Source organism: Chiloscyllium plagiosum, unplaced genomic scaffold, assembly GCF_037043375.1.
Source record: "Chiloscyllium plagiosum isolate Xiang-an unplaced genomic scaffold, Cpla_swu_hap1 HiC_scaffold_50, whole genome shotgun sequence".
Lineage (NCBI taxonomy): Eukaryota > Metazoa > Chordata > Chondrichthyes > Orectolobiformes > Hemiscylliidae > Chiloscyllium > Chiloscyllium plagiosum.
This window is the reverse complement of record NW_028270188.1, coordinates 45683957-45702549: the sequence shown is the minus strand read 5'-3', so window position 1 is coordinate 45702549 and position 18593 is coordinate 45683957. Positions and strand designations below refer to the sequence as shown.

Here is an 18593-nt window from a genome sequence, read left to right as displayed (position 1 = left end):
TTCCATCCATTCACATCTCTTTGCGTAAAGAACCTTCCTCTGACATCTCCTGTATCCCTTTCTCCTAATATCTTAAAAGTCTGACCCCTTGCGCCAGTCAGTCCTGCCCTGGAGAAAAGTCTCTGGTAATTGACTCTATCCTTGTGTCCCTCGATCAGGTCACCTCTTTTCCTCCTTTTCTCCAGAGAGAAAGGTCTGAGCTTAGTCAACCTCTCTCATAAAGCAAGCCATCCAATCCAGACAGCATCCTGGTAAACCTTCTTTGCACCCTCTCCAAAGCCTCTGTATCTTTCCTTTAGTAGGGTGACCACAACTGGACACAATATTCCAAGTGTGGTCTCACCAGGCCCTTGTAGAGCTGCAGCAAAACATCACGGCTCTTAAACTCGATCCCCCTGTTAATGAAAGCCAAAATACCACATACTTTCTTAACAACCCTATTCACTTAGGAGGCAACTTTGAGGGATCTACGTACTTGAACACCAAGATCCTCTGTTCCTCCACACTGCCAAGAATCCTGTCTTTAATCCTATATTCAGTATTCGAGTTCAACCTTTCAAAATGCATCACTTCACATTTATCCAGGTTGAACTCCATCTGGCATTTCTCAGCCCAACTCTGCATCCTGTCTATGTCGCGCTGCAGCCTGCATTAGCCCTCAATTCTCTCGAGAATGCATCCCCATTTTAATCTCTTGACAATGGTCTGTGAATCCATCACCTCTCTGTTACCCTTGAAATGGCCTGTGATCCCATCGCCAATCTGTTCCCTCAGCAACAGCCTGTGAACCTCTTCTTCACCTGGTGCCCTAACCTGGTACGTGAAACCATCACCACTCTGTTAACCGAAGAACGGCCACTGAACCAATCCCTACACTGTTCCCAGCCAACAGCCTTTGATTGCACCCTCATTCTGTTCCCTGCACAACGCCGTGTGAATTCACCCTTATTATATTTTTCTCACGACTGTGTTCCCCTTACAATGGACTGTGTGCCTATCCACACACGGTTTCCCTAGCAACTGCCTTTTGAACCCATTCCTCACTCCTTTCTTCCAGCAACAGCTTGTGAACCCATCCCCACATTGTTCGTATATCAACGGCCTTTGATCCAATTGCCATGCTTTTCTCCTGGGAATGGTCTTTTTAACATACTCCTTCATTTTCTTCTCACACAGCCAGTGAACCCATTTCTGCTCCGCAGCCCTCGCAACAACCTGTGAACCTAGACCTCGCACTGCTCCCCCAGCAACGGTCTTTGAAACCACTCCAACTGACTACTCCCCACAATAGCCTCTGGACTGATCTCTTCTTTGTTCCCATAGCAAAAGACTGTAATGCTGTTCCCACTCTGTGCCCCTTGCAACAGCCTGTGAACCCATGCCCACTCTGTTGGCCAAGGAAACAGCCTTTTATAACATTCCCACACTTTTCTCCTTGCAATGGCCTGTTACCCCATTCTGTCTGTTTCCCTAGCAATGGCCTGTGGACCAATTATTTCTCCATTACCCTTGCAATGGTTTGTGAATCCATTCTCAATCGGTTCCTCTATTAAAGGAGCAGCGAAATCGACGCTTTGGGCAAAAGCCCTTCATCAGGAATAAAGGCAGAGAGCTCCCTGCCTTTATTCCTGATGAAGGGCTTTTGCCCGAAACGTCGAATTCGCTGCTCCTTGGATGCTGCCTGAACTGCTGTGCTCTTCCAGCACCACTAATCCAGAATCTGGTTTCCAGCTTCTGCAGTCATTGTTTTTACCTCCTGTATTAAAGGTCTGTGAACCCATTCTCCCTCTGTTCCTCTAGCAACGGTCTGTGAGCCCATTCTCCCTCTGTTCCTCTAGCAATGGCCTGTGAGCCCATTCTCCCTCTGTTCCTCTAGCAACAGGCCTGCGAACCCATTCTCCCTCTGTTCCTCTAACAACGGCCTGTGAACCCATTCTCCATTTGTTCCATTGCCAACAGCCTGTCAACCCATTCTCCATTTGTTCCATTGCCAACAGCCTGTGAACCCATTCTCCCTCTGTTCCATTATCAACGGTCTGTCAATCCATTCTCCCTCTGTCCCTCCAGCAACGGCCTGTGAACCCATTCTCCCTCTGTTCCTCTAGCAACAGCCTGTGAGCCCATTCTCCCTCTGTTCCTCTAGCAACGGCCTGTGAACCCATTCTCCCTCTGCTCCTCTAGCAACGGCCTGCGAACCCATTCTCCATTTGTTCCATTGCCAACGGCCTGTGAACCCATTCTCGCTTTGTTCCCCTTGCAACGGCCTGTGAACCCATTCTCCCTCTGTTCCATTATCAACGGTCTGTCAATCCATTCTCCCTCTGTCCCTCCAGCAACGGCCTGCGAACCCATTCTCCCTCTGTTCCTCTAGCAACGGCCTGTGAACCCATTCTCCATTTGTTCCATTATCAACGGTCTGTCAATCCATTCTCCATCTATCCCTCTAGCAACAGCCTGTGAGCCCATTCTCCCTCTGTTCCTCTAGCAACAGCCTGTGAACCCATTCTCGCTTTGTTTCCCTTGCAACGGCCTGTGAACCCATTCTCCCTCTGTTCCTCTAGCAACGGCCTGCGAACCCATTCTCCCTCTGTTCCTCTAGCAACAGCCTGTGAGCCCATTCTCCATTTGTTTCATTGCCAATGGCCTGTGAACCCATTCTCGCTTTGTTCCCCTTGCAACGGCCTGTGAACCCATTCTCCCTCTGTTCCATTATCAACGGTCTGTCAATCCATTCTCCCTCTGTCCCTCCAGCAACGGCCTGTGAACCCATTCTCCCTTTGTTCGTCTAGCAACGGTCTGTGAACCCATTCTCCCTCTGTTCCTCTAGCAACAGCCTGTGAACCCATTCTCCCTCTGTTCCACTAGCAACGGCCTGCGAACCCATTCTCCCTCTGTTCCTCTAGCAATGGCCTGTGAACCCATTCTCCATTTGTTCCATTGCCAACGGCCTGTCAATCCATTCTCCCTCTATCCCTCTAGCAACGGCCTCTGAGCCAATCCTCCCTCTGTTCCACTAGCAACTCCCTGCAAACCCATTCTCGCTTTGTTCCCCTAGCAACAGCATATGAACCCATTCTCCCTCTGTTCCTCTACCAAGGGCCTATGAACCAATTCTTTCCCTGTTCCCCTTGCAATGATCTGTGAACCCATTCTCCCTCTGTTCCTTTACCAATGGCCTAGCAACCCATTCGGCTTTCCTAGCAATGTTTTCTGAACCTCTACTTCATCTGTTGCCTTCTCAACAACTTGTGAACCCAACCTCATTGTGTTGCTCGATCAATGGCTTGTGAACTCATCTTCACAGTTTTCCTACAGCAATCCATTTCCTGTCAATCCATTCCTACTCTGTTCCCCTAGCAATGGCCTGTGATCATTATGCACACTCTGTTCCATAGTAGGACATGTGCACCCATTCCCAATCTGTTACCCTAGCAGAGGAAGATGAGAGAGAATTCGAGAAAGATATTTCTGGACAGTGTAAGGGATGTGTGAGAGGGAGAGGGAGTCAAGGGGAATGGGGAGGTTGGAAAAGTCATAAAAGTAAGGAAATGAGAGGAAGAGAGAAAGAGGGACAGTGCGAGAGTAGGAGGGAGCTATGGAGGCAGAGGGAGCAAAGGAGGGAGATGAATTCTGCCGACGCGAGGTTGGATTGGGTGACACAAGAGGAGAAAGCAAGGACGGAGAGATTTCATCCCATAACATGGGCTCCTGTATTCCCTGAGGCACTGTGTAATGAACATTTTTGTTCACTCCAAATTGAAGTTATCAATACAGTCAGTGGAACGATGCTTTTTCTCACTAGTCTTTAAGTCGAGAAGAACAATGAAATGTGTCCCTGTAATCCAGTGTGGCAAAGGGTGAACAAACCAGCACTGTCCTCAGTCTGTTACTATAGCAACAGTCTGCTCCAGGGTTGAAACTTTGAACCGAAATTAGAAAATTCTGGATAGAGTCATTAATGAGTGAATTTGATTGATTGATGAATTTGGGTAAAGGGATATTTCAGCACATTCTTCAGTTGCTTTCTGAACTTAGTCTGGGTCACGGCATAAATTGCGGTGTTTGTGCAGCAACTGAGGAGCTGCAGCATGAAGCCTAATTCAAGCATGAACCAATGAAGATACACAGAGTCATACCCAATCTGCCACATCCGTCTCCATATAGAATACACCATTAACGTTGACCATAACAGGATGAAATTGGCCGAGATCACAAGCAGTAAAATGACGGATTTTTTTCGATTTTGCATTTCTGTGTCAGACTGATCGTCCCCATTGATGTGAGTCCGAAGTCTCCTGCGGGCTCTGCTGGCCACTAAAATGTGCCTGACAGTGAAAATATTGAGCAGCAGAATCAGGAGAAATGGGAGTGCCGGGTTTAGAATGTGGTGGAGGAACTCGATTGTGACCCAGACACAAGAGTCATAAACATTGTCTCTTACATCACAAAACCAGGGAGAGCTCTCCTGTGAATACCAAGCTGTGAACATAAAATACCAGAAAATATTCTTTAAACAGCTCAGCACAGTCACTGATCCCAGAACCACAGCTGCTGTTTTCTCACTGCAGTACTTACTTTTCAGCTTCTGGCAACAAATGGCCACAAATCGATCAAAAGTGAAAGTGACGGTGAACCAGACAGAGCAGTCAGTGGTTGCATGAAGCAGGACAGCGTGGATATTACACACAGGGATGGAGTACAGGAAATTAAACTGTCTCCTATAAAGAATCGGAAAGTGTCTCCATACCACGTCGAGGATAATGACCAGTAGATCCGCCACAGCCATGGCCACCAGGTAATGACTGACACATCGAGACAATCCACAATCTTTATAAAGCAGGACGTAGATCGTTACTACGTTAACTGTGAGGAAGGAAAGCAAACACATTATACATCAGCCTGGAGGCAAATTTACCAGTTTGTTTGAGGACCTTTTAAGATTTTCAAATATCTCATTATATTCAGAGATTTATTGAAATTGGCACTGAAATAACAAATGATACGTTCTGAATTACTGACAAAAATATTCTGCAAAACACAAGAAACCCTCCCTCCCCAAACACACATATGCACATCCATAAGAACAGATGGTTTCTGGAACATTCCCACACATTTGATCACTCGAAAGCAGACGCAAGTCAGGTCTTCACAGTTCATAATACAGAGGGTGAAAACATTGCCATTCTGAAGGATTCGCTCCCAGTTCCTTCAATACCAATTGAAGTTAGAAATTTCTGTCTTTATGTCTAACTTGTGGTGGATCCTCTGTAGTGAAGAAACCTACATACAAGGAAAACTTATCCACCTCTTTAACTGCCTGAGGAAGTTCCTGAACAATGTCGCCTTCTCCATGGAAAGGGGTCTCTTCCCTCTAGATTTTATCTTTTGTTCAATTAACTGACATTCAGCTGTTCAAAAATAATATCAGTTATAGAATGTTCCAGACATAGATGGTTACGGACCAATCTGGATCGTTATAACCAATTACCTACTTCAGGAAAAGAGCAATTTCCCCCAGTATGTGACACACGAAGATGAATAGAGTTGGAGTTTTGTTAAGCCACATACAAGTAAAGTCTATCACGAGGAGAAAGTGAGGACTGCAGATGCTGGAGATCAGAGCTGAAAATGTGTTGCTGGAAAAGTGCAGCAGGTCAGGCAGCATCCAAGGAGCAGGAAAATCGATGTTTCGGGCATGAGCCCTTCTTCAGGAATGAGGAAAGTATGTCCAGCAGGCTAAGATAAAAGGTAGGGAGGAGGGACTTGGGGGAGGGGCATTGGAAATGCGATAGGTGGAAGGAGGTTAAGGTGAGGGTGATAGGCCGGAGTGGGGGTGAGGGCGGAGAGGTCAGGAAGAAGATTACAGGTTAGGAAGGTGGTGCTGAGTTCGAGGGTTGGGACTGAGACAAGGTGGGGGGAGGGGAAATGAGGAAACTGGAGAAATCTGAGTTCATCCCTTGTGGTTGGAGGGTTCCTAGGCGGAAGATGAGGCGCTCTTCCTCCAGCCGTCGTGTTACTATGGTCTGGTGATGGAGGAAGAAGCGGAGGGCTTTGAGTCCTTCGTGATGGGGGATGGAGGTGTACAGGGACTGGATGTCCACGATGAAGATAAGGCGTTGGGGACCGGGGAAGTGAAAATCATGGAGGAGGTGGAGGGTGTGGGTGGTGTCCCGAACGAAGGTGGGAACTTCTTGGACTAAGGGGGACTAAGACTCAAGCCCTCCGCTTCTTCCTTTCCCGCCGTACTAACCAGTACCCTTCCACTGACACCCTCCTTCGACTGACTGAACTGGTCCTCACTCTGAACAACTTTTCTTTCCAATCCTCCCACTTCCTCCAAACCAAAAGAGTAGCCATGGGCACCCGCATGGGCCCCAGCTATGCCTGCCTCTTCGTAGGATATGTGGAACAGTCCATCTTCCGCAGCTACACTGGCACCACCCCCCACCTTTTCCTCCTCTACTTCAATGACTGTATCGGTGCTGCCTCATGCTCCCACAAGGAGGTTGAACAGTTCGTCCACTTTACCAACATCTTCCACCCCAACCTCAAATTTACCTGGACCGTCTCAGACTCCTCCCTCCCCTTCTGAGACCTCTCCATTTCTATCTCGGGCGACCAAATCAACACGGACATTTACTATAAACCGACCGACTCCCACACTCCCACAGTTACCTAGACTACACCTCCTCCAACCCTGCCCCCTGTAAAAATGCCATCCCATAATCCCAATTCCTTCGTCTCCACCGCATCTGCTCCCAGAAGGACCAGTTCCAATACCGAACAACCCAGATGGCCTCCTTCTTCAAAGACCATAATTTCCCCCCAGACGTGATCGACGATGCTCTCCACCGCATCTCCTCCACTTCCCGCTTCTCTGCCCTTGAGCCCCGCCCCTCCAATCGCCACCAGGACAGAACCCCACTAGTTCTCACCTACCACCCCACCAACCTCCATATACATCGTATCATCCGTCGTCATTTCCGCCACCTCCAAATTGAGCCCACCCCCAGGGATATATTTCCCTCCCCTCCCCTATCAGCGTTCCAAAAAGACCACTCCCTCCATGACTCCCTCATCAGGTCCGAAACCCCCACCAACCCAACCTCCACTCCCGGCACCTTCCCCGGCAACCGCAAGAAATGCAAAACTTGCGCCCACAACGCCCCCCCTTACTTCCCTCCAAGGCCCCAAGGGATCCTTCCATATCCACCACAAATTCACCTGCATCTCCACACACATCATTTACTGCATCCGCTGCACCCGATGTGGCCTCCTCTATATTGGGGAGACAGGCCGCCTACTTGCGGAACATTTCAGAGAACACCTCTGGGACACCCGGACCAACCATCCACCACCCCGTGGCTCAACACTTCAACTCCCCCTCCCACTCCACCTTGGACTCATCCATCGCCAGACCATAGCAACACGACAGCTGGAAGAAGAGCGCCTCATCTTCCACCTAGGAACCCTCCAACCACAAGGGATGAACTCAGATTTCTCCAGTTTTCTCATTTCCCCTCCCCCCACCTTGTCTCAGTCCCAACCCTCAAACTCAGCACCACCTTCCTAACCTGCAATCTTCTTTCAGACCTCTCCGCCCCCACCCCCACTCCGGCCAATTACCCTCATCTAAACCTCCTTCCACCTATCGCATTTCCAACGCCCCTCCCCCCAGTCCTTCCTCCCTACCTTTTATCTTAGCCTGCTGGACACACTTTCCTCATTCCTGAAGAAAGGCTCATGCCCGAAGCGTCGATTCTCCTGCTCCTTGGATGCTGCCTGACCTGCTGCGCTTTTCCAGCAACACATTTTCAAGTCTATCACGAGGCCATACAGCCTTTCACACCTGTTTCACCATTCCATAATTTGGATTGTGTCCTGAGCTCCGTGTTACAGGAAATTTCAATTATTCAATCCCCTCGATTCCTGTCACGGACAATGCTACATTCAGACAATTTTTATTCAGCTTTTCTACAGGACCCATTTTGCATGAGTACAGACTCAGCAAACAATATATTCTATCAGATTTAAACTTTAATATAAGCTCAAAAGGATTTTACACAACAATCAAACATATACAGTCATTTTATAGGCATCAAGGTTCACTTTTTATTAGTAATTGTGGTCATTCTATTTACCAAATGATAGCCTCTATTCCCTAGCCTTATCATGCAATATAACAAGTGGTTGTGTGTAGGGAGTATCTAGAATTAGGAACAAAATTAAAGAGTTGGACCCCAAGTGTTAGAATCTCTGGATAATTTCCTGAGCCACATGTAAGTTTGCACAGAAAGAACAAATTTTAGGAAGCAAACATGTCACCAAAGAAGCGATGCAGGAAAGAGGGGCTCCGTTCCCTAGGGCACTGGCATCGGTATTGGGACAGAAAGGAAATGGACCATTGGGATGGACTCCACCTGTACCGATCTGAGACCAGGATTCGAGCAGGAAGGTTAAATAGTGTGATCAGAAAAAGTGGAAAATAGTTAGTAGAGGTGAGGGTTTAGGAGATGTTTCGAACGTTTCCACAACAACTAATAAGAGAGAGAGTAGGAAGCAGGTCAATAACCTAACGCCAGGCACAGCAGATCTGTATTAGAAGGGAGATAACGCAGCACTGAGGCTGCTGCATTTAACTGCACACAGTATACGAAACAAGATAAATGAGCTTGCAGTTCAGATTGTGTGTGTGAAGTGAATGTTATGGGTATCACAGAGACGTGGCTGCAAGGGAATCAGGACTGGGAAATAAATATCTAAGAACATATGAAAAGAACAGGCACATAGGCAGCACACAGGAGGTCAAGCAGCATCCAAAGAATGGAAAAATCGAGGTGAAGCACTTATACCTGAAATGTAGACTCAGCGGCTCTGTGTATTCTACCTGACCTCCTGTGCTTTTCCACCACCACACTCTGACTCTCCAGAATCTGCAGTCCTCACTTTCTCCAAGATAGGCAGAGTGGACAGGGATAATCTATCAGTAAAGCGTAACACTAAATGAATTGATTTTGCAAGATTAAAGTTTAATTTCGTGAAGGATTTTCTGTGTCTCCTTGGTGTTTTTTAATAGAATTTTGAGTGTTTCCTCCACAACAATAGCAAGGAGTGATTTCTAATTGGAAGGTGCAGAATCTGTGTGGGCGGATGTGAAGAACCACAAAGGGGAAAACACAACTCCTTGTGGGAACTGGATGCAGGCCTCCGAGTGGATTCAGAATGTGAGGCAAGAAATAAATCACGCATTAGAAAAGCCATGCAAGAAAACCACGATTACAATAATCATCGGGAATTTCTATCTGCAGGTTGACTGGGAAAATTGGTTCATAATGGATCCCAAGAAATAAATTTGTGAAATATATTTGAGATTTTATTTGGGACCAGCTTATGGTGGAACCCAGTGGGAAATAGGCAATGTGGATTTGGTGTCGTGAAATGACACACATGTGATTATGGAGTTGAAGTTGAAGGAGCTTTGGGAGGCAGTGGCTGCAATATGATCAATATTGCCCTGCAGTTTGAGAATGAGAGGCTGGAATTAGATCTGATACTACTTTTGATACTACTAAAAGTGGCATGACAGAGGAGTGGAGTGGAAGGAGAGATGATCAAGTAAGTCGGCAGAACTCAAACGGCTGTAGTTTCTGGAGGCACAGCAGGAATACATTCCAAGGAATAAAACACATTCTAAGAGGAAAGAGAGGGAAGGCAGGAAAAGTAGCTCCTGTAACACCCCTGTTTAAGACAGGAGAATGACAGATGACAAGGAATTATGGAATATTTAGGCTGATCTCGTTCAATGGTTATTATTAAGGATGAGATTGCGGAGTACTTGGAAGTGAATGGAAAATAGGTCGAAGTCAGCATGGTTTAATCATTCAGATGACATGCCTAGTGATTTTGTTAGAATTGGTTGAGGCAGTAACAAACACGTTGGACAACGGGGTGCCAGTGCATGTGATCTCCGGATTTATGAAAGACCTTTGATAAGGTACCACACAGCAGGCTGCTGAATAACATATGAGCCCATGGCTTTCGGGACAAGATAATGACAGGCATGCAGGATTGGCTCACTTGCAGGAGGCCGCGATGAGGGATAAAAAATGATATTTTTCAGGATGGCACTAGCCAAGAGCAGAGTTAGGTAGAGGTAAGTGTCGCAATCACAACTGTTCACTCTGTACATGAACGATCTGGACGAAAGAGCTGAGGCCATTGTTGGTAAGCTTGAAGATGACACAAAGATAGATGGAAGTACAGGTCATGTTGTGGAGGGTGTGAGGTATCGAAGGAAAAATCCTTGAAAGTGACAGGACAGTTTAGTAAAATATTTAAGAACGCATGCAAGCCACTTGAGTAATCGAGGCATTGATTAATAATAATGGGGAGGTTTTTTTGAGCTGTTCAGATCTGTGGTCAGTCCACAGCTTGATTACTGTATGCAGTTCTGGCCACCACAGTCTTGGAGGGATCTGAGTGCACTGGAATGGGGACAGAGGAGATTCACCATAATGTTGCTAAGGATAAAGTCATAGGACAAAGGAGAAAAAGTCGGCCAGTCAGCTAAATGAATCTGATCCACCACTTGTGACTGATCTGATAACCCACAAGTCTCTTTTCCTCCATTTTCTCCTTGGTTCTCACTGATTAAAAATCTGTCCATGTCAGTCTTGAATGTACTTAATGAACCAGCTCCAACAGCCCTCTGTGATGTGGAATGCCAAAGAATTACTCAAGGTAAATGTAGTAATTGGAATGAGGCCAGCCAGCTGGAACTCCGAATATGAGGCTGTTAATCTGGGACAATCATGGAGCCCTGGCTGACAGATATAAACAGGAGGAACTGTTCACTCTGAGAGCTGGCTCTGAGGGAACTGGGTCAGCAGCAATGACTCTACATGTTTAAATAAACGGTAATTTGGTGACAGGTTACTGGCCTCTTTAGAGTTATTTCAGTAACGTTTACATAGTCCCGCCGGATCATAGGTTTGTACTGACATTGGAGAGAGATGATTGGTCTGGTAGAAACGGATGATCATCACGCCTCAGGCAAGGCAAAGAGTTGAGACTTGGAGTCCTTTACGGAAATCTCAGCAAGTAAGAGAATTGACACCTTGCTGTTGTCATCCCTCTGCATGTCAAACCGTTCAGCCAGCCAAGTGAGTGAACTGAACCCCCAAAACAGGTTCACTGGCCTCTGAGAGGGAGAAATATCCTCCTCTTCCTTGTTTTTGATGAACAACTACTTATTCTGTGATTCAGCTGTCTGGTCCCAGAATCTGCCACAAAGAGAAACAACCTCTCTACGTTTCCTAACCATCCTGAACATTCCAATAAAGTCATAGGCACGCTGTTTGCCAGGCATCACTTGTGATGCTAGAAAGCCATGCATTCATGGTATATTTGTCAGGTACCATTTCCCAAGGGGCGCTTCGTTTTGTCCGTAGAGTAGGGCAACTTATCAGTTCAGTTCTTGGAAACAAAATTCCAAAGCGCAGGAAAGTGGCAGCCGTGCTGCTCTATGTACAGTTTACAGGATGAAGGAAATCTACTTTTGCTGTCTTGAAGTCACAGACTGATGTCACATACTAAACGAAATGCGTTCTGCACTCGTGTTTTTCACCCCCACCCCTTCCACCCACTGCAGACTGAACATAACTTGTTCTGACTTTAACTTCTTAAACTAATCCCTCCCCTTCGTCGGGCATATAAAACAGATTGTTACAGCACAGGAGATGGCCCTTCACTTTCTCGTTCCTCTGTTGACTCTCCTAATAAGCGATTCATCTCCTGCCACTCTCAGTAATCCTGCACATTCTTCTTTTTGCAGAAAATAATCCATTCTTGTTCAAATATAACCACGTCCATTGCCCTCTCCAACAGAGCATTCCTGATTTTAAACACTCTCTGCAATAAAACATGTCTCCTTGTGTCTCGATTGCTTCTTTTGACAATTACTCTCAGTATGTGGCCTTTTATTCTCCATCTTTTCATCAATGGAACTGTTCTTCTCTATCTACATTGTCCAGGCCTCTAATGATTTCGAGCACCTCCATGAAACCACCACTCAACTTTCGCTTGTCCAAGCAATACAGACCTAACATCAGCAATCTATCAACAGCTCTGCAGATAGCGGAATGTACAGCTGACTGTGTATGGGAAATGAAGTAACAGAGAAGTCTCTGATTTGGATCCTACATGTTACTGCAGAACAGGTTGTTCACTCTCATTGAATCATCAGATCTTACTGGGAGATGTGTATGCAGGTCTGGCTTGACGAATTGGAAATGAGAATATTACACGGATTGCAAAGAAGATTTTAAAAGATGACACCAAAAACTGAGAAGCTCTGACTTTTTACACAATGACTGGTCACTGTGAGGCACTTTCCTCTAGAAAAGATAAAATCCAGAAGCGAAGGAATGCGTACTTTAAATTTAACAAGTGGATTGGGGGCCAGGCAGATGTAGAGAAGCTGTTATCCACTTGTTGGGAGTAGGGGTTGCCAATGAATAGTAATTATTAATAAAAGCAATGAGACAATCGCAAGAAAACTATTTGCAGATAAAGAGGTCAGGAAGTGGAGCTTGCTACTGCATGGAGCAAAGAAAGTAGATTGGATGTCAGTTTGCTCGCTAAGCTAGAAGATTCGATTTCAGATGTTCTGTTACCAACATCATGAGTGATCCTCTGGATGAAACACTGGTTGTATGGCCTGCTTTCTATTCATGTGTTTAGCTTTCCTTGGGTTGGTGATGTCATTTCCTGTGGTGATGTCATTCCCTGCGGTGACGTCATGTCCTGTTCTTTTTCTCAGCTAGTGGTAAATGGGGTCCAAGTCAATGTGTTTGTTGATAGAGTTCCGGTTGGAATGTCATGCTTCTAGGAATCATCATGTGTGTCTCTGTTTGGCTTGTCCAAGGATGGATGTGTTGTCCCAGTCGAAGTGGTGTCCTTACTCATCTATATGTAAGAATACTAGTGAGAATGGGTCTTGTCTTGCTGTGGTTAGTTGATGTTCATGTATCCTGGTGGCTAGCTTTCTGCGTGTTTGTCCAACATAGTGTTTGTTACAGTTCTTGTAAGAACTGTGGAATGACATCATCACAGGACCAACCCAAGGAAACCTAAACACATACTATCAGTGCTTCGTCCGAAGGCTCACTGATGATGTTCCCTAGTATGGTGACAAACGACTGAAAATGAACCTTCCAGCTCAGCGACCAAAACTACATCCAGACCTGCAAATCTTCTCAGAAGTAGACTTTACAAGTATATAGCCAATAGAGACATAATGGGCTGGATAGCCTTCTTCAGCACTATGATGACGTTTTGACAGGGAATCGCTACCAGTATCTGAAAGAGAAAAGAATACAAATTTCTAATAGTTCCAGATGAAGTTGCTGACAGCAGGATCATTTGGAACATAAACAGCAGCACAGAATATGTTGAAAATATGGCTCATCTCTGTGCTGGACATCCATGGAGCAAGTATGCAACACAGTATGTGAGGCATGAACTTAGCCAACCGAGTACCAATGGAGCCAACAGCAGAGCAGCAGCACAGCTCTCAGTCAAACACAAATGACTTCTGATCAAAAAAACCATAACGTTAGAAATATTAATGTCCAGAATTGAAACAGAGCATGAGTCAAAATTACAGCATTGACGAGCGTTGAGGAAATCAAACCTGAACAATGTGAACCTCCATAGCTTAGAATGATAATTGCATTCACTCACTGCGGGCGATAATAGCTGGGATTTGCATAACGCCTTAACACAAGAATGTTCTCTGAGCTGGAAGGTTTGTTTTCAGATGGTTTGTCATGATGACTAGATAACATAATCAGTGATAGTCTCTAGTGAAGCGCTGCTGGTATGTCCCACCTCTCTATTTACAGATCTTGGTTTCTTAAGGCGGGTGATGTCATTTCTTTTTTTCAAGGGAAGACATGGGATATAAGTTGATGTGTTTATTGATGGTGTTCTGGTTGGAATGCCATAACTCGAAAAATTCCCGTGCGTGCCTTTGCTTCGCCTGTTCGTGGATGTGTGTTTTGTCCCAGTCAAAGTGGTGTCCATCTTTGTCTGTATGCATGAGAACTAGTGATAATGGGTCGTGTCTTTTGGTGACTAGTTGGTGCTCATGTATTCTGGTGGCAAATTTCCTGCTTGTTTGTCCGATATAGTGTTTTTTACAGTTCTTGCATGGCATTTCGTAAATGCTGCATAATCCACATCATCCACCATCATTTCCGCCACCTCCAAATGGACCCCACCACCAGGGATATATTTCCCTCCCCACCCCTTTCCACTTTCTGCAAAGACCGTTCTCTCCGTGACTAACTGGTCAGGTCCACGCCCTCCACAACCAACCCTCCCCTCCTGGCACCTTCCCCTGCCACCGCAGGAATTGCAAAACCTGCGCCAACACCACCTCTCATCTCCACCCAAGGCCACAAAAGAGTCTTCCACATCCATCAAAGTTTCACCTGCACATACACTAATGTCATTTATTGTATCTGGTGCTCCCGATGCGGTCTCCTTTACATTAGGGAGAAGAATGCCTTCTCTCAGAGCGTTTCAGAGAACATCTCCATAACACTCACAACAAACAACCCCACTGTCCTGTGGCAGAACATTTTAACTCCCCCTCCCACTCTGCCGAGGACATGCAGGTCTTGGGCCTCCTCCACCACCACTCCCTCATCACCTGACACTTGGAGGAAGAACACCTCATCTTCCGCCTTGCAACACTTCAACCCCAGGGCATCAATGTGGATTTCACCAGTTTCCTCATCTCCCCTCCCCCAACCTTACCCCAGTTCCAACCTACCAGCTCAGCACCATCCGCATGACCTGTCCTACCTGCCAATCTTCCTTCCCACCTATCTGCTCCACCGTCCTCTCCAACCTATCACCTTCATCCCCACCTCCATCCACCTATTGCACTCTTAGCTACCTTCTCCCCAGCCCCACCACCCTCCCATTTATCTCTCCCCCCCCACCCGGAGGGTCCCTGCCTCATTCCTTTTGCCTGAAACATCAATTTTCCTGCTCCTCGGATGTTGCCTGACCTGCTATGCTTTTTCAGCACCACTCTAATCTTGACTCTGATCTCCAGTGTCTGCAGTCCACACTTTCACCTGGTTGATTTTAACCTGACTGTGAATCTTCTTGCCAGGTTGTCTACCTTGAAGAAGTTCACCTCCTCTCTCTACAAGGATCTGTGAGTCTCTCTCTCTCTCTCTCTCTCTCACTGCAACCCCCAGCTCATCTTCTCTGCCCTGAAGCTCCTCAACCATGTCCTTAAACAGGCTCCTCACTGCCTGCCTGCACAACCAACCAATCCCACATGGATTCCAGAAAACAGCGCAGTTTGGATCCAAACAGGATAACCAGTACAGACTACAAATTCAAAACCAGCAGCTACGGTTCTCCTACAGGATCCTCCACTCCACGCTTGCATCAATGCACCGCCACCAAACCTCTCTACAGTCAGCTATGCCTCAACTGAGGGCCACACACTCTTAGAACTGCACAGGACCCCTTCTGTACTATATCCTAAGAAGAATTCATACTCTCAACAAACAGTGTTTCCACACCATCTCAAACATGAAAAACTGTAAGTACAACAAACTTTTATATACCCACCTCCATAACCAGCACTCCTGAAACATTCCAGAAGCTTCCCCCCAGCCTCCGGAACTGCTTGGCTGCCATTAGCCACGAGGCCGGTAGAGCCACCATCCCCACAGCGATCGGTGGCATCACGTCCGCCCCCATCATGGCCTCTTCCGTAGCCACTTCCACACTTAATGATTTTGCATGCACCACGCGTGATATCATTTCCGCCCTTCACGTCCATGTTCGCCACCACTTCCGCCCCACCAACGCCAATCACTTGCATACTGCTGACACACCACCCACGGATCCCACTGTCACAATCTCCACCCTCCAGAACCCTGAGGGGAACATCACCCCTGCTGATGACTCCCCCCATTCCCCTGCCACCCACTGCCACTCCAGTTACAGGCTCCACTCCCACTTCCAGCTCCACACCTACTGCAGGTCCTAGCTCACAACCCTGCCGAGTTTTCATCATCCACCACAGAACTCTCCATCACTGAGGACAAACGATCAGTCCTCAGCAAAGGCCTTACCTTTATCGCCCTCCATCCACGCATCAATGAATTTAAATGCGTCATGACGTTGAACACTTCTTTCACTGCCTCCACCTCTGACCTTACCTTTTCAATCAAGACTCCTGCCCACCTTGCGAGGACCTCTGCACCTGCCTCCAACACACTCCATCCACCTGGACACCCTGTGCTAGCCTATTACCCACCCTCAACCTCTTCATTTCCAACTGCTGCTGAGACATTAACTGCCTCAATTGTCTACCCCCTCCCCCACTCTAACCTCTCACCCTCAGAACACGCAGTCCTCCATTCCCTCTTCTCCAACCGCAACCTCACCATCAAACCAGCGAATGAAGGGGTGCAGTGGTAGTTTGGTGCAATGACTTCGACAACACTGAAGCCAAGTGCCAACTCAAAGACACTTCCTCCTACCACCCCCTCGACCATGACCTTACCTCCCCATCACCAAACCATCATCTCCCAGACCATACACAACTTCATTGGCTCAGGAGATCTCCCACCTATGTGATTCCAACCTCATTGTTCAGGAACCCCACACCACCCGATTCTACCTCCTTTCCAAGATCCACAAGCCTGACCACCCCGGCCAACCCATTGTCTCAGCCTGATCCTGCCCATGAAATTCATCTCCACCTACCTCGATACTGTCCTATCCCTCCTAGTCCAGGAAGTCCCCACATATGTTCGAGACACCATCCATGCCCTCCACCTCCCCCAAGACTTCCATTTCCCCAGCCCCCAACGCCTCATCTTCACCATGGATATGCAATCCTTCTACACCTCCATCCACCATGACCAGGGCCTCCATGCCCTCCTTTACTTCCTCTTCCGGCGTCCCCACCAGTACCCTTCCACCGACACTCTCATTTGTTTGGCTGAACTGGTCCTCACGCTCAACAATTTCTCCTTTGAATCCTCCCACTTCCTCCAGACCAAAGGGGTAGCCATGGGCACCCGTATGGGCCCCAGCTATGCCTGTTTCTTTGTTGGCTACGTAGAACAGTCCAAGTTCTGTACTTACACCGGCATTGCTCCCCACGTCTTCCTGATGTTGATGACTGCATCAATGCCACCTCATGCTCCCGCGAGGAGGTTGAACAGTTCATCAACTTCACCAACACATTCCACCCCGACCTTAAATTCACCTGGACCATCTCTGACACCTCCCACCCCTTCCTGGACGTCTCCATTTCCATTAATGACGACCGACTCAACACTGACATTTTTTACAAACCCATCGACTCCCACAGCTACCTATATTACACCTTTTTCCACCCTCCCTCCTGCAAAAATGCTATCCCATGTTCCCAATTCCTCCTCCTCTACCGTATCTGCTCCCAGTAGGACCACTTCCACTACAGAACACATCAGATGGCTTCCTTCTTTAAAGATCATAATTTCCCTTCCCACATGGTTGAAGATGCCCTCCAATGCATCTTATCCACGTCCCGAACCTCTGCTCTCAAACCCTACCCCTCCAACCGCAACAAGGACAGAACACCCCTTGTCCTCAGCTTCAACCCACCAACCTCCACATAAACCACATCATCCGGCGACATTTCTGCCACCTACAAATGGACCCCACCACCAGGGATCTATTTCCCGCCCCACCACTTTCCGCAAAGACCATTCCCTCCATAACTACCTGGTCAGGTCCATGCACCACAACAACTCACTGTCCCCTCCTGGCACCTTCTCTTGCCACCGCAGGAATTGCAAAACCTGCACCCACACCTTCCCCCTCACCTCCATCCCCAAAAGAGATTTCCACATCCATCAAAGTTTCACCTGCACATCTACAAATGACATTTATTGTATCTAATGCTCCCGATGTGGTCTCCTTTACATTGGGGAGACTGGATGCCTTCTCTCAGAGTGCTTCAGAGAACATCTCCAGGACACCTGCACCAATCAACCCCACTGCCCGTGGCCGAACATTTAACTCCCCCTCCCACTCTGCCGAGGACATGCAGGTCCTGGGCCTCCTCCACTGCCACTCCCTCACCACCCGATGCCTGGAGGAAGAGCACCTCAACTTCTGCCTTGCAACACTTCAACCCCAGGGCATCAATGTGGACTTCACCAGTTTCCTCATTTCCACTTCCCCAACTTTACCCCAGTTCCAACCTGCCAGCTCAGCACCATCCTCATGACCTGTACTACCTGCCAATCTTCCTTCCCACCTATCCACTCCACCCTCCTCTCCGACCTATCATCTGCATCCCCACCTCGATCCACCTATTGCACTCGTAGCTCGCCTCCCCCGAGCCTCACGCCCTCCCATTTATCTCTCCACCCTGGAGGCTCCCTGCCTTGTTCCTGATGAAGGGCTTTTGCCCGAAATGTCAAGTTTTCTGCTGCTTGAATGCTATCTGACCTGTGGTGCTTTTCCAGCACCACTCTAATCTTGACCCTGATCGCCAGCAT

At 47.5% G+C, this 18593-nt stretch overlaps 1 protein-coding gene across 1 annotated transcript in view; it reads right to left on the bottom strand.

Moving 5' to 3' along the window:
• Nucleotides 1-3955: 3955 nt before the first annotated feature.
• The window catches only part of LOC148135286 (putative G protein-coupled receptor 139), a 28064-nt gene continuing 13426 nt past the window's right edge, over nucleotides 3956-18593 (bottom strand). The window contains exon 2 of the mRNA XM_087985097.1: nucleotides 3956-4863. Coding sequence (XP_087841223.1) covers nucleotides 3956-4863 — 908 coding nt within the window. The remainder of the gene's footprint in view (nucleotides 4864-18593) is intronic.